This window comes from Anopheles darlingi, chromosome 2 (genome assembly GCF_943734745.1).
Source record: "Anopheles darlingi chromosome 2, idAnoDarlMG_H_01, whole genome shotgun sequence".
Classification (NCBI taxonomy): domain Eukaryota; kingdom Metazoa; phylum Arthropoda; class Insecta; order Diptera; family Culicidae; genus Anopheles; species Anopheles darlingi.
The window spans coordinates 16,689,592-16,702,091 of NC_064874.1; the positions used below are offsets into that span (position 1 = coordinate 16,689,592).

The 12,500-nt window shown below is 45.0% G+C and overlaps 2 protein-coding genes across 15 annotated transcripts in view; one reads left to right on the plus strand and one right to left on the minus strand.

Annotated features, from left to right (window-relative positions):
- The first annotated feature begins 3,730 nt into the window (after window positions 1-3,730).
- LOC125948129 (suppressor of fused homolog) lies at window positions 3,731-5,626 on the plus strand. Its single transcript, XM_049673897.1, has 2 exons — window positions 3,731-4,074; window positions 4,141-5,626. Exons 1-2 carry the CDS (start codon window positions 3,899-3,901, stop codon window positions 5,423-5,425), a joined length of 1,461 nt encoding a protein of 486 aa, XP_049529854.1. The 5' UTR covers window positions 3,731-3,898; the 3' UTR covers window positions 5,426-5,626.
- A 127-nt stretch (window positions 5,627-5,753) lies between these two features.
- Window positions 5,754-12,500, minus strand: part of LOC125948116 (uncharacterized protein CG43867) — a 160,472-nt gene continuing 153,725 nt past the window's right edge. For 10 of the 14 annotated variants that reach the window (XM_049673867.1, XM_049673866.1, XM_049673864.1 and 7 more), the window contains 6 exons: window positions 10,935-11,030; window positions 9,940-10,052; window positions 9,476-9,854; window positions 9,220-9,394; window positions 8,502-9,141; window positions 5,754-8,361 (listed from right to left, as the gene is read on the minus strand). In XM_049673867.1, coding sequence (XP_049529824.1) covers window positions 8,172-8,361; window positions 8,502-9,141; window positions 9,220-9,394; window positions 9,476-9,854; window positions 9,940-10,052; window positions 10,935-11,030 — 1,593 coding nt within the window. In that variant the 3' untranslated portion in view covers window positions 5,754-8,171. The remainder of the gene's footprint in view (window positions 8,362-8,501; window positions 9,142-9,219; window positions 9,395-9,475; window positions 9,855-9,939; window positions 10,053-10,934; window positions 11,031-12,500) is intronic. The other 4 variants (XM_049673877.1, XM_049673876.1, XM_049673872.1 and 1 more) reach the window with 1 other exon arrangement.

Here is a 12,500-nt window from a genome sequence, read left to right on the forward strand (position 1 = left end):
AAAAAAGACGGGGAAATGGTAATGCCCCGTTTCAATGAGGCATCCCTATGGCCCCTGTTTCGTTCCGTTTTGTTCCGTAGCTGGGGAATGGATTTTCCGCGAGTGGAAAAACGGATGGGCATTTCTTTACGAATCGCCGATCCAGTACGGCGTAAGGAACTCAATTCCACTTTCCCTGTCTGTCCCTTGTTTTGGTGCAGATGCATGGTTTCCCATTAAAAATCCCATGTTTTCCGGTGAGGCGTTCTTCTCACCGTTCTCACTCTTCCCCTCTCGTCACTTGTTCTATTTGATGTTATTAAATTTGTCCTTCCGTTTTGCTGTTACGTCCGGGGCTTTCCAGTGTGACCTGCCGCCATGGCTGTAGCAGAAGATGCAAAGCAAAGAGAAGTGTAAATTCCGTTCTATCGTTGCCATCACTCTGTGATCCATCATTAAGAGGATTCAGATTAAAGTAACGTGCTCTAATGAGGTAATCTGGTCCAGAGCTCTTCTTTAGTTCGTGTTTTGTGAAAACAAGGATTATTATAAAACCATATTTCAGTCACATTTGTTCTGTCCACCTTGAATGGATAACATGCAAATGATGTGGACAAATGTATTTGTTTTTCTGCTATGTTTGTTCCCCCGAATGATGCTCTTTCGGCTCTTCATTTTGCTCGTCACATAATCATCAAGGTAGGGCCGGATTTTATATGGTTTCGTCCTCGGTATTAACACGAGAGCGAAGCTAGACACACAATCCCCTTTTTTCGTAACGGAACACTTGCCCATCACCCTTTCCCTGTCGCTGATGATTCTGCCACGATGGACATCATCAATCATGCTGGTAATTGTTAGCACAGCTTTCCCCCTCTTTCTCTCAGCCTTTGCCTTCCTTCCAGGCACATCCGGAATGAAAATCGCAACGAAAACTGGCAATCGGAGCTGAGATTTAGCGAGCATCTCGACGGCCAGGCGAACGTCTTACAATCTGGTTCTGGTTCGGCATCAGGCAGCAACTCAGGCAAGGAATCACAAAGGCCTGAAGGAAATACCGGAGCAAATTGTTTCTACATTTATTCATTATTAGTTCGCATAAATCACCAGCCTTCGCCTCGGTCTCTTCCTCTCTTTTCCCACTCTTCTTATCCTGCGGATGAGGCTGTAGCTGTAATTGCCACCGTCGGCCAGTGCTGTGCGCGCGTTATCCGATGTAATCCGATGTCGTGGTCCGCAAGTGTAGTCCTCACGATTCCAGGATATCGTGGTAAAGGACTGTTTGGCGGAAAAAGCTAAATAAACACGCTACAACCAGGACACGCTGGAATGCCGGTACGGTTCGATTTAACATTTTGAATCGTTGTGAAAAGCGAGCTTTGTGGCAAAGGTCGATAGGGCGCGACGATCGATTGCGTTGGGCATCGTAATTGAAATTGGTGCTGCTGCTGGTTTCAATATTCGCCCCGTTGGGTGCTTTATTTTCGGGAAGACTTTCGCCGAAATATGTATATTCAGGCTTTTCAATAAGCATTCCAGATCCCCCCCTGGGAGGAGATTAACCAATTCCATCCACTTATTTATGGCGGTCAATGTGGTTCTGATTTATCGTAGCTCGCAGTTTGAAATTGCTAAAAGGATTACAAAACTTTCGGTGGCAAAACTATGCTCGATTAAACATAGTTTCTTTCCTATAAAATCGGATAAAACGAACTGAAGAATTCTTTTTTTGCAATAAAAAAGAGGGAAGCAGAGCAGATTATTAAAACGCGAAGGAGCAGCAGTGAAAGTGTTTTCCTTGGCCACAGCGCAACATTGAAACCCGTCGCCGTCGTGTTCCGGAATTTCACTTTCCGCTAAAACACGGAACTCTTCCTCCTCCCGCTTCGAGAAATCGTCCTTTTTTGGTAAAAAAGGAATCACCGGAGCCATTCCCAACCGGATGATGTCTACGTTATCGCTCGTGGTGTAATAGAAACGGCGCACCCTGGTACGCCGGGCCGTAACCATCATCAGTGAACCTGCGGCTACGGCGACGACGGTTCCGCGTGCGACCATCCGGTTCCCTCTCGGTCGAATCGTTAATAGATTTCATGTCCTCCTCGTCCTCGCCGTCGTCGTCGTCGTCTGCGGAATGTCTTTCATCTTTGATCTGCTGCTGGTGCTGCCGCTTCGGCCGTGGGTTTTTTGTTCGCCATCCTTCGTCCCCTTCCACATACCGGTCCAGCCAGGTTTAGCTAAGTCCAGGGTTTGGCGGGAGGGTTTTATTTTCCGCCATAGACGACGACGACCAGCTAGCTCTAGCGTGGGGTTTTGGGTTGTTGAAGGCACAAGGAAGGGAGGGAAGGTGAGGAGTTTGCATGAATCCGTAAAATATTTCTCGTTAATGCTTCCACTGGGTTCTTTTTGGAGGGTTGCTTACACTGCGGCCAGATCGGTGACCGCATCGGTGTCCAATTTATGAGCTTATCATCCGCTAATCGACCGCATCGAACGGTATCGACGTTGGGTGTGCTGTAATCATTTGTTTTCAGGACAAACGAGAGGTTTTTGAGTTGTGCTAAAACCTTTCGCTGTTTACTATGATCGCTGCATGGGTTTAAGTTAGTGGAAAATCCCGATAAAAAGGAAGCTGGTTAAATATTTCTCTTATAATCGATGCCAGGGGGGCTGTAGCAACTCTGCAAATTCAACCACTGGCGGCCATTTGCTGCTCACTTACGCTTGCGGTACAGCCAACTTCCCCGTACCGCGTTTCGCTGACCATTTTAATGCTTTGATCCTTTCCGTTTTTGTGAAGAGGAACAGAGGGAAAGCGCGCGCACCCGCCGTCAGTGAAGTAAATCTCTGCGCCGGCGAATAATGTACCGGACAATCCCCGGTGGGAGGGGGGGGGGGGGGCAATTGAACGTAAACTTTTTTTTTGTGATCCACCGACCGCCCTTCGTGATGGCGGTTCGCATCGGTTGGCGTTTTACGTGAACCATTTTCTGGTTTTTGTTATTTTACTCATCCGCATACTTTCCCCTTCGTCGGGTAGAAAGTTCTTCGTCTAATTTGCTTTCCAACGGTGGCGGGTTTGAGTTGCTTTTGGTTCGCTGGTGGCTCAAGGACCTCCCGGGACGAGGGACAAACTTTTGTTCATTACACTCCAATTTTAATTATTTTGTTACCGATGCGATTATGCTTTTCGTCTCGTTACTTCCTGCTTAGGATCGTTGCTTTTCAACGCCGTTTGGAGTGCTGCGGTCGTGCAGAAAGCCTTCGATGTTGGGGCATTCGCTAGGAAGTACTAGCTAGATTTGTGATGAACATTCTTGGATGGAAAAGATTACAAAAGACTTCAGCACGTTGCACGCGCTTCTAGCTTTCGCTTTCGTTTGGATACTGAATATTATCAAAAGAATATTTGATGAGGTAATTAGCAGAGACCTCGTCAATATTACAATACACTTATTTTCTAACTAATTACAAACTAATAGCTATTTTATGAGGGTTTCACTCCACTCCTAACTCTGAAAGAAATTAAATTTCAGCTTTTTGTCTTAACCGTTCATTCAAACCACGAGAGACGTCAAAAATTACCACAGTTGACCCTTCTACAGTGATGATCAGTAAAATATGAGCAGTTTTGCCAAAAAGAAAGCAAATATTTCATTAGAAAACAATATGCTACGAGAAAAATCGACGGCACTGTACCGTTGTTGTGGTTTTGGTTTTGAGGTTAGAAATTTGTTTTGGTTGAAAATCGCTGCAAAAAGTGGGAATTTTTAACATTTTTCAATAAATTTCGTGGATTTCGTGATAAAGATAAGGTATCTGAAATCACGGAAAAGGATTCTACATCCGGGAGGCACGGAAAGAACACCCTCCGAAACCGCTCCGGCAAACATCAACGGACGGGCTTGCTTTGATAAAAATGAGCGAATCTGCTCCGGTAGCAGCGCCGGTGACGGCGGCAGCAAGTTCCCCGGAAAAAGACGACCTCAAGCGGCGCGCGTTACCCCGTGGATTGCAGAAACTGATCGAGCGTTGTCTGAAGATTTACCCGGATCAACGGAACCCACTGCAAGTGACCACCGTGCTAAAGTACTGGTGAGTAGACCGCGATCTGAGCCCCTCGTTTGCCAGCGTTCTTAATACCGATTCTCCTCGTTGCAGGCTCGGTGGTCAGGATCCGCTGGATTACATCAGCATGTACCACAACGCAGGAGACGCGGAACGCAATATTCCCCCTCACTGGCACTACGTAAGCTTCGGACTGTCCGATCTGCACGGTGACGGTCGGGTGCATCTAGCGGACACTTCGGGCGGCCTGGAACCGCGATCCGGGATGGGTTTCGAGCTTACCTTTCGGCTCGTCAAGCCACCAAATGCATCCCCCGATGAACGGCCACCAACGTGGCCAGCGAATCTGTTGCAGTCCCTGGCGAAATACGTCTTCCAGTCCGGTAATCGGCTGTGTGTCGGTGATAACATACCTTGGCGTCGGCCACTAGATGGCCGAAAAGTAACCGTCCCCGGGCCGGTATCCAGTATCCAGCAGATGTTGATCGCCGAAGATCCGCAATTACCGCGCACGGAGACTCCGTTCGGTTGGGTTGACTTTCTGCAGATCGTTGGCGTGACGGCGGAGGAACTCGAACAGGCATCGCGCTGGAATGGCAAGGGAGTGCTGAATTTGCTTGCCAAGGATCCAGCCACCGGTGGTCCGTGGTTGATCACGCACATGGACCGATCGCGCAGCGTGTTCGAACTGTTTCCGGAAACCCTCCGGCAGCTTGAACTCGACCTTGAAAAGGAAGGTTCCGATCTTGCCGGTGTGAATGCCGATTTCACCTTTAAAGAGCTAGCCAAGGGGGCGCTCACGCCAACGACGGCGACAACGACCACAACGAGCATCAAACAGGAAGTGCTCGATCCCGAAGAGGAACTGTCACGTTCCATCTCCTCCTGCAACATCGCGGTGAAGCAGGAATCGGGTGACGATTCCCTCGAACGATCCGGCGGTTCCTCATCCGATATGGTCAACCCATTCGACAATCCAATCATTCCGTCTCGTGCCTTTCCGTTGACCGGTCTCGAGCTAACGCTCGCACCGTATGCGGCCAAGTTTCTGATTCTCGCGATGAGGGATCGTATCCGGCATGGGCGGCATTTCACGTTCAAGGCACAAAGCATGGCCGTCACGTTTGTGGCCGAATCGGTGACGGGATCGATTGTGAACCGTGCCTCACCGTACGCTGTGCTGGGTTGCTGGGTGCAGATTCTCATACCGAACCGTCTGGTACCGCGAATGGTCGAGTGTTTGAGCGAACTCGGTACAAAGAGTGCCGAAAGCCTTAATATACCACTTAGCTACGAGTGGCCAGAGCATAATCTCAAGTTCATCATCGACAATCCGTCACCGGAACTGCTCAACAAACCGGGTCCGATACTGGCGTGAACGGTGAACGGAACATTTATATTTACTCTTCTTGACTTTACTCGCGATAAGTGCCTTTCCTGACTGAGCAGGATGAATACTAGATCTGACTGTAATGCATCATGCAGCTCTTCAAGATATTTACAATTTATAACTAACTCTTTTTATGTACGTATTTTTTTTAATAAACCAGACTTGGCGCCTTGTTTGTAAGGCGCTTGTATATAAGAGGGAATGAGTTTTAAGTGATTCGTTCGCATGGTAATGGTTACACTCTGTTCGTTAAATTGTACCAACGTTGTCGATGAAAGAAAACAAGACAACAGCAATATTTTTCATCATTCTTTCTATTTTCACGTTTTCTGTTCACTTTTTACACGGTGTCTGTTTATGTTACTTGCTGTCCAATGATTTCTGATGCGCTTCTAGAGTACATTATGCAGTTTATGGTTTTCGTCCCTCCCCATTTTTGGCTTTCCATTTCTGTTGCATTTTTTTAACTTTTCGGTCGTTCGCCTTATTCTTGTCAAGTGATTTTGATTAATGATTTCTTCAAATTCGTTCCTGGCTGGCTAATGGGTGCGTAATGATTCCCCCACCCCGGGAGCAGACGCACGACGATGTTGGATGCTGAAAAAGAAACGAGTGACTGATCATCTGCCTAAAACGTTCGCGCAATCCAAGAAAACGTGGGAAATCAACGGCTGGATGTGGTAGCGGGGTTTCCTGGCGAAAAAATATGGCTCCTCTAACTACGACTATACTAGCACGCGGCTTTGGCTTCCCTAGCAAACGGCCGCATCCTTGGACGCCTACATCCTATACGCACAGTGCGATTGCTAAGAAACACTGTACCACTATTACTGCTATACACGGGGCGGTACTGTCCTGAGTCACGCTGAGGAAGGGGGATTATAAAGTGGCGGGGTTTCCAAAAATAACAGACCTCCAAAGTACACAAAGCTACTAGCTCAACAAAGGCCCATCGAAAAAGTCGGTGGACTGCAAAAAGTGGATTCTCTCAATATGGCTGCTCTGGTATTGTGGTCTATATCCTGTTTCTTGGTGCTTTGTGCTGTGTATGGTGTGGTTTGCAGTAATCCCTCCGTTGTCCGCCACACCTGCGACATCATTCTTCACCATCTCTACTGTGATCTGCCTCTGATCTGTTTATTCCCTGCTGTAGGAGAACCAAATAAGCACTACACAAGGGCAACTCGAGGAAAGCGTCGCGCTCGCGGTCCTGCTCTAAAAACTCTATCACTAAACAACTGGGTTACTACGATCTGGTCACACTAGGAGCGCTGCAAAAAACGTTCTACCAGCCATCGCTCACAAAAGTGAGGACGACACAAAAACGTCACTTCTATATGTGCTGTGTTAGCTGCGTTGATATACTGTCCTGCCAAAGGCTCCAATGGGGTTCTTGTTTCTATATCCGTTGGCCTTTCACCGCAGTGTTTTATTTCTTCAGTTACCCTATCAGCACGTACCTGTTCCACCTTAGTCAATCGGTCGGCCTCTTATAATCGCGATTCCCGTTGAATGCCGAATAGTATACGATTCTACGGTTCACTCTGTTATATCGCACGCTTTGCACACACTTTAAGACTATCATAATTATCATTGTTCAATATTAGATTCGATTCGATCACAATGGTTTACTGTATTGTTATTTCGATTTGTTAATGATTTGCTCTATGATTCGTCACACCTCTACTCCGCCGTTTCGCAGTACACCCCCCTTATGCGACCGTTCTCTCACTGCCTTGTGTCTGAATTGCATTTGTGCATGTGTTTTGTCTGAGTTTTCTAACAAAACCTTGGGAACAGATGTGTTGACTTAACCGATAATGGTATTAAAGTAAAACTGAACTTAAGGATTGCGTTAGAAACGAGGGTCAATTTGTTCACAAAGTGGATTAGAACTACCTTAGTCATTTACAACCGATTGTACAATACACATTTGCACCTAATAACTTCGCCGACATACCGCTCATCGCAATCGAATTGCGAATGGCTTTGGTTTGGAAATAAAGCTTAAGCTAACGCTAGATTAGTAACCGATGTAGTTTTAGCACAAAATTTACACCAAAGACTTAAATAAATGCTCAATTATTACATTATGATAGGGATCTTAAGAAAATAGCTGGTGTTGCTACTGCTGCCGTTGCACCGTTTCCTTTGGCTCAATAATTTAAAACTTAAAAAGAAGAAACCAGCGTCCGATGGGTGCTATGCCAAACATGGACATAAAACATTACATTTCGGACAATGTGAGGAATGTTTAGTAGCGCACTAATAGTATACTAACTAATTGATCAAAAGACGCGATATTTCGTTGCGATCTGTGGCACCTTTCCTAGCACAGTCACACGCAAACACACATACAAGCTATAGGCCTAGAGATTTGTGGTTCCTCTCAGCTAGAAACGCTACCATGTGAAAAGTTAATCGTGGATTTACACGTAGCATCATGATATTTACGGTCAAGTGTGTTAACAATGTGTTGCAAAAGCGCATCTAAAGTATACGAAATCAGAGTTCAAACAACATGCGGAAGTTTGATAGTCATACAGCACTCGAATCGTTCTACTTAATTGAATAACTTAGCTCAATAACATGACTATGATAAGTAACGATTATGGAATTACACAAAACGTATAGAAATCGGTCGAGAAAGCAGCAGACTTTCTCGAGGATGAGATTGATATTCTCATTTAATGATATACAGAGTCAATTGTCGAGCGTGTCCAAGGATCCACGTTTACTTGAGTCGTTGATGGTCAGGAGTACTTTTGAGGATGTCCGGTTGGCCGTGCGAGCTGAGCGTATGGCTGACGTGCGAATTAAGAGTGTGCGAATGTGAGGTGAGCGTATTGTTGGCGTGCGTTGCATGGGAGTTTAGCGTGTTATGCGCGGGCGTTCCCGTCAGCGAGCCAGGCAGTGCACGCGATCTGCAAAAATGGACAAAAGAAGATAAAGAAAATAAGAACGAAAGCAAAAGCAGCGGTATTAAACAAAAAAAATGGCAAACTGTTCCCAATTTTTCTTTTTTTTTAGTTAGCACTGAGATACAGTGTGGCCCCTTGCCTACCGGATGCTTCGATGACTTCCGTTGCGCGTCAAGGTGTTCATCTGGGGGGTTCCGGGCAACGTGTGGCCTAGCGCGTTCATGTAGTCCGCTATCAGGAGCGTAATTTCTAAGATCTTTGGTTTGCTCATCGCGAACAGAAGCTTCTGCTCGTTGCTGACCGACTGCAGCGTATCTTCCGCGCTGACCACCAGCATAAAATCGTCCTGGCAGCCACCGAATGTCATCACCGAGCTGTACGGATACCGAGCGATTGTTGCCATCGACGAGAGCTCTAGCACACTGAGCGCATCCTCCGACACGGCCAACCAGGCCATCGCCTGATCTGAGTGGCGTGGTTTCGCCTGGAAGAGGGCTGCCCCAAAAAAGGGCCATTTGCGAGCACACGTCAGATAGATGCGTACGCAGTCTAACACCGAGCGACCCCTCAGCAGGGTCCACTTGACGGAGAGCAGCTCCTGGAGCTCCTTCAGTCCATCCTGATTCAGCGCATCACGGTACCGGTACGGATAGAACTTATCTAGTGCCTGCAGGGAGCTGGTTTTCGCTTTGTCCGCCGAAAAGTCTCCCATATCGATCTGGGCCATTAACGAGGACAGCTCGAGTGCCAAATCCCGTGACAAAGGAAAGCGTCCTTGCACCACTGTGGTTTGAAATGATTGGAAATAATATTGGTATTAGGCATTACGGTTACAGAAAAAGTCATTGCTTGCCCAATTACCTTGAAGATTGATTTGATAACATAAAAGAAGTCTTTCCTTTTCCGTTTCCAGCTTTGCCGCATGCTTCCAGTAGAGCCGGTTCTTGTACGTCAGTTGTATGACACGGGAGTTTTCGAACTTGCCGGAACCCTTCTCACGCAAAGCCGTCTCCCACTTGGAGATCACATCACAAAGCTGTGAAATTAAAAGCAGGAGCCAAATTATAACCATGGAAGTCTTTTTTTTTTGCATGTCGCTCCAATATGTCAATTGTACCTTTGCTTGTGGATCCAGATAGTGTTCGAGATCCTTCTCGATCGGATCATCACTGAACAGGGTGAACCCATTGGCCGAATCTCGGCAACCGATCTCCTGGGCGAGCGTACAGTGAAACTCTTCGATAGTTGTCGATCCGTCGAATGACACCACCTGGTAGGTGGTATTCATCATGTGTACCGGTATGGCGTGGGGCAGTGAGTGGTGATAGGGGTTCTTCAGCAATATCGAAAGCACTTCCATACGTGAGGGTTTTGTTTCGCGACCACCATTTTGCATGGTCCGCTCAAGTGCTCGTTCGCAATAGGCCGCATACTTTCCGCATTCCGTTTTTGAGTCTGCGTTGCGCGATAAGTGCAGCTTCAAGTACCAGAGTAGCCTGCATGGGTATGAAGATAAGGATATTTATAACTGCTTGTGATCTTTTGGTTGAGGTTCTGCTGCTGCTACGGCTGGCAACCTACCGGCTGTTCTTTGGGACGAATAATGAGACAGCAAGCGCAAGTAGCTGCCAACCCTGGATGAAGGTGTATGTTGGCGGATTGGACTTGCAGTCGATGGGAGGAACCGTCGGGGCCTGGCGACAACGATGTGAGCAAACCAAACCGAGAACATATTTAATGGAAGCAGTAGGATTGAATAGTATTTTCGAGGAGGCAAACCAAAATAGCAACCAGCATGAGGTTAAAAACTTCGAAAACAAAGTTTTGAATATTAATTCATATGATTGTTTCTTGATTGGTTATAATATAACAGCATAAAACACACACGTACACGCAACATCATAGATACTTAAAATTAACCAACATAATATTGAACCAAACCTCATTAAAACCGACACCACTTGTCATAAGACCTGAGTAACGTGATATGCTCGAACAGATGGTGTAGCTAATTGTTAGCACAAAACCGCACAAATAAGCAGCATGTTAGAATGTCGTTTCTGTTTGAAACAATAAGCGACCGAACTTGTGCACGGGCTCAAATCAATCTTACGGCCCAATCGAGTGGATAGATGGAATGATAAATAGTTTTCTCCAATATTGATATACGCTCTACCTTGACAATTTAACGGGGAAACTCAAACGAAATAGTGCAGTAGCAAATTCTGTAACTCATGGCCAAGCGTGTCAATTTATTCTGCGCCAATCGGTAATGGTACGAGGGATCAAGCGACAATTCATAAACCACTCCCACAGCTGGTGGGTCATTGGGCGAGGAAGCCAACGGGTGCAAACAACGGAAAAACTTTGCATAATGTATTTTGCAAAACATTTTTTTATCAACAAAGCTGAACCGAAAAACTGACAAGCAGCGGAAAATTTGATAGAAAATGGCAAAACCATGTGAGGGGGAAAACAAGAAGAAAATAAAAACGAAAACCAAAACGACAAAGAAAAACTGAAAGAAGAAAAACCAAAAACAACCGAATCACCTTTAAAACACCAACATTTCCTACCTGAATGGAAGTGGGTGAGCTCCCATTCGCTTGGGCAACGCTGCCCTGCTGCGTATCGCAAGTGAACAAACTCTGGGTTGCACAAAGCAGCAGTTGCTACAGAAAGAAGAAGAAAATGGCATGGAAAAACGGAGCGGGAATCGTCAACAAAAAATGCAAAATTGCAAAAGGTGGTAAAGACACGAAAATAAAAAAAATGATAAAGACGCGGTGCGTTTAAACAGGATTTGAAAGAGGGATCATGATTAAGATGTGAGGAAATTGCACACGGTAGAAGAATGAAAAACAGTGTAAATTGTGCAGAAGTGATTCCATATTCCGGTTCGAAGTGAAGAAACAGAACGAAACAACGGGGCAGAAAACGAGAGAAAAAGAGAACAATAATCGATTAATATGATAAAACCGGTGAGATATATAACTCGTGGTCTATGGATATTACGGATAAACACATTTCTGGTAGCACACACACAGACTAGGCACTAAATCTCGATTTAATCGGTACAGCTAATGGACAGACTAACACTAGACTGATAAAGTAGGTTGATTATAGAATGTATAGTCAGAAGAAGATTACAATGATTTCTATATCGTTCTTAGAAATGCATACACAATTCGAAGTATCTTTTGACAGACAGCTAAACATAAAATAGCTACTGTGCTAGATAATAGGGAGTATTCGATAAAACGTCCGTAAATAAAAACGAATATGAAAGCAAAGGAAAAAAAATCGATTGGAGAAAGAAAAACAAAACACAAAATCTGTTCAAAAATAGCCAAACTGGTAAAGCGGGAACATGATAGAAAATCGTGATTGGAAACGCAAAAAGCCTTTTTGGGTAGTACTGAAATCAGCAAATGAAAATAAAAATAGTAAAAACGATAAAAACAGCATAACATCTTGTTAGCAGCAGAATTGAGATAGCAATGGCTAGGTGGTTTAAGCATATGCTTATAAAATGCCATTAAATTGTATTGTAATTAGCATTACAATCCATAGAAAACATATGATTATTTTGCAAATAAAATAGATAAGCATAAGTTGCAAGGCAACTAAGTTATTTCCTGGCATGCAAGGGAACATAAGCGATATGGTTTACATGAATGAACATGATAAAAATTGAGGACTTAGGTTAACCCACACTCGTGTAATGATTGTTCGCCGTTTGGCAAGGGATTGTTTTTGTTGCTGCTAGCGAATGAAAAATTAACATTAGAACAGAATCTAGAACGAAATCAAATGCAGTAGAATGTCGGAAGTAAATAACAAAGAGCTCGTAAAATGAGAAGGGTTTCAAGGAGTGTTATTTAGAAAGGATGGTAATTTTGTAAAACAGAAAAGAATGGTTCCGAAAATCCGATGACCTTCGTTTAGTTCTTAGCACTAAGGCACGTTTCTAGATGAAGAACTACACGAAAGCACTAATGACTATTGGCTATGCACAATACGAATGAGTTCAGTGAAACATCCAATCAGGTCAAACGAAAGGTTTTTTTTTGGTAGAAAACGAGCAATCAGTATTCTATCGGACCGTAAAGGCAATCGTGAAAACCACACTAACGTCGAAA

Excerpts from the sequence above, each read along its gene's own strand:
- LOC125948129 (XM_049673897.1), top strand. The coding sequence starts at position 3,899 with ATGAGCGAATCTGCTCCGGTAGCAGCGCCGGTGACGGCGGCAGCAAGT. Across the intron at positions 4,075-4,140 it reads ACCACCGTGCTAAAGTACTG|GCTCGGTGGTCAGGATCCGC; the intron begins GTGAGTAGACCG and ends TCCTCGTTGCAG.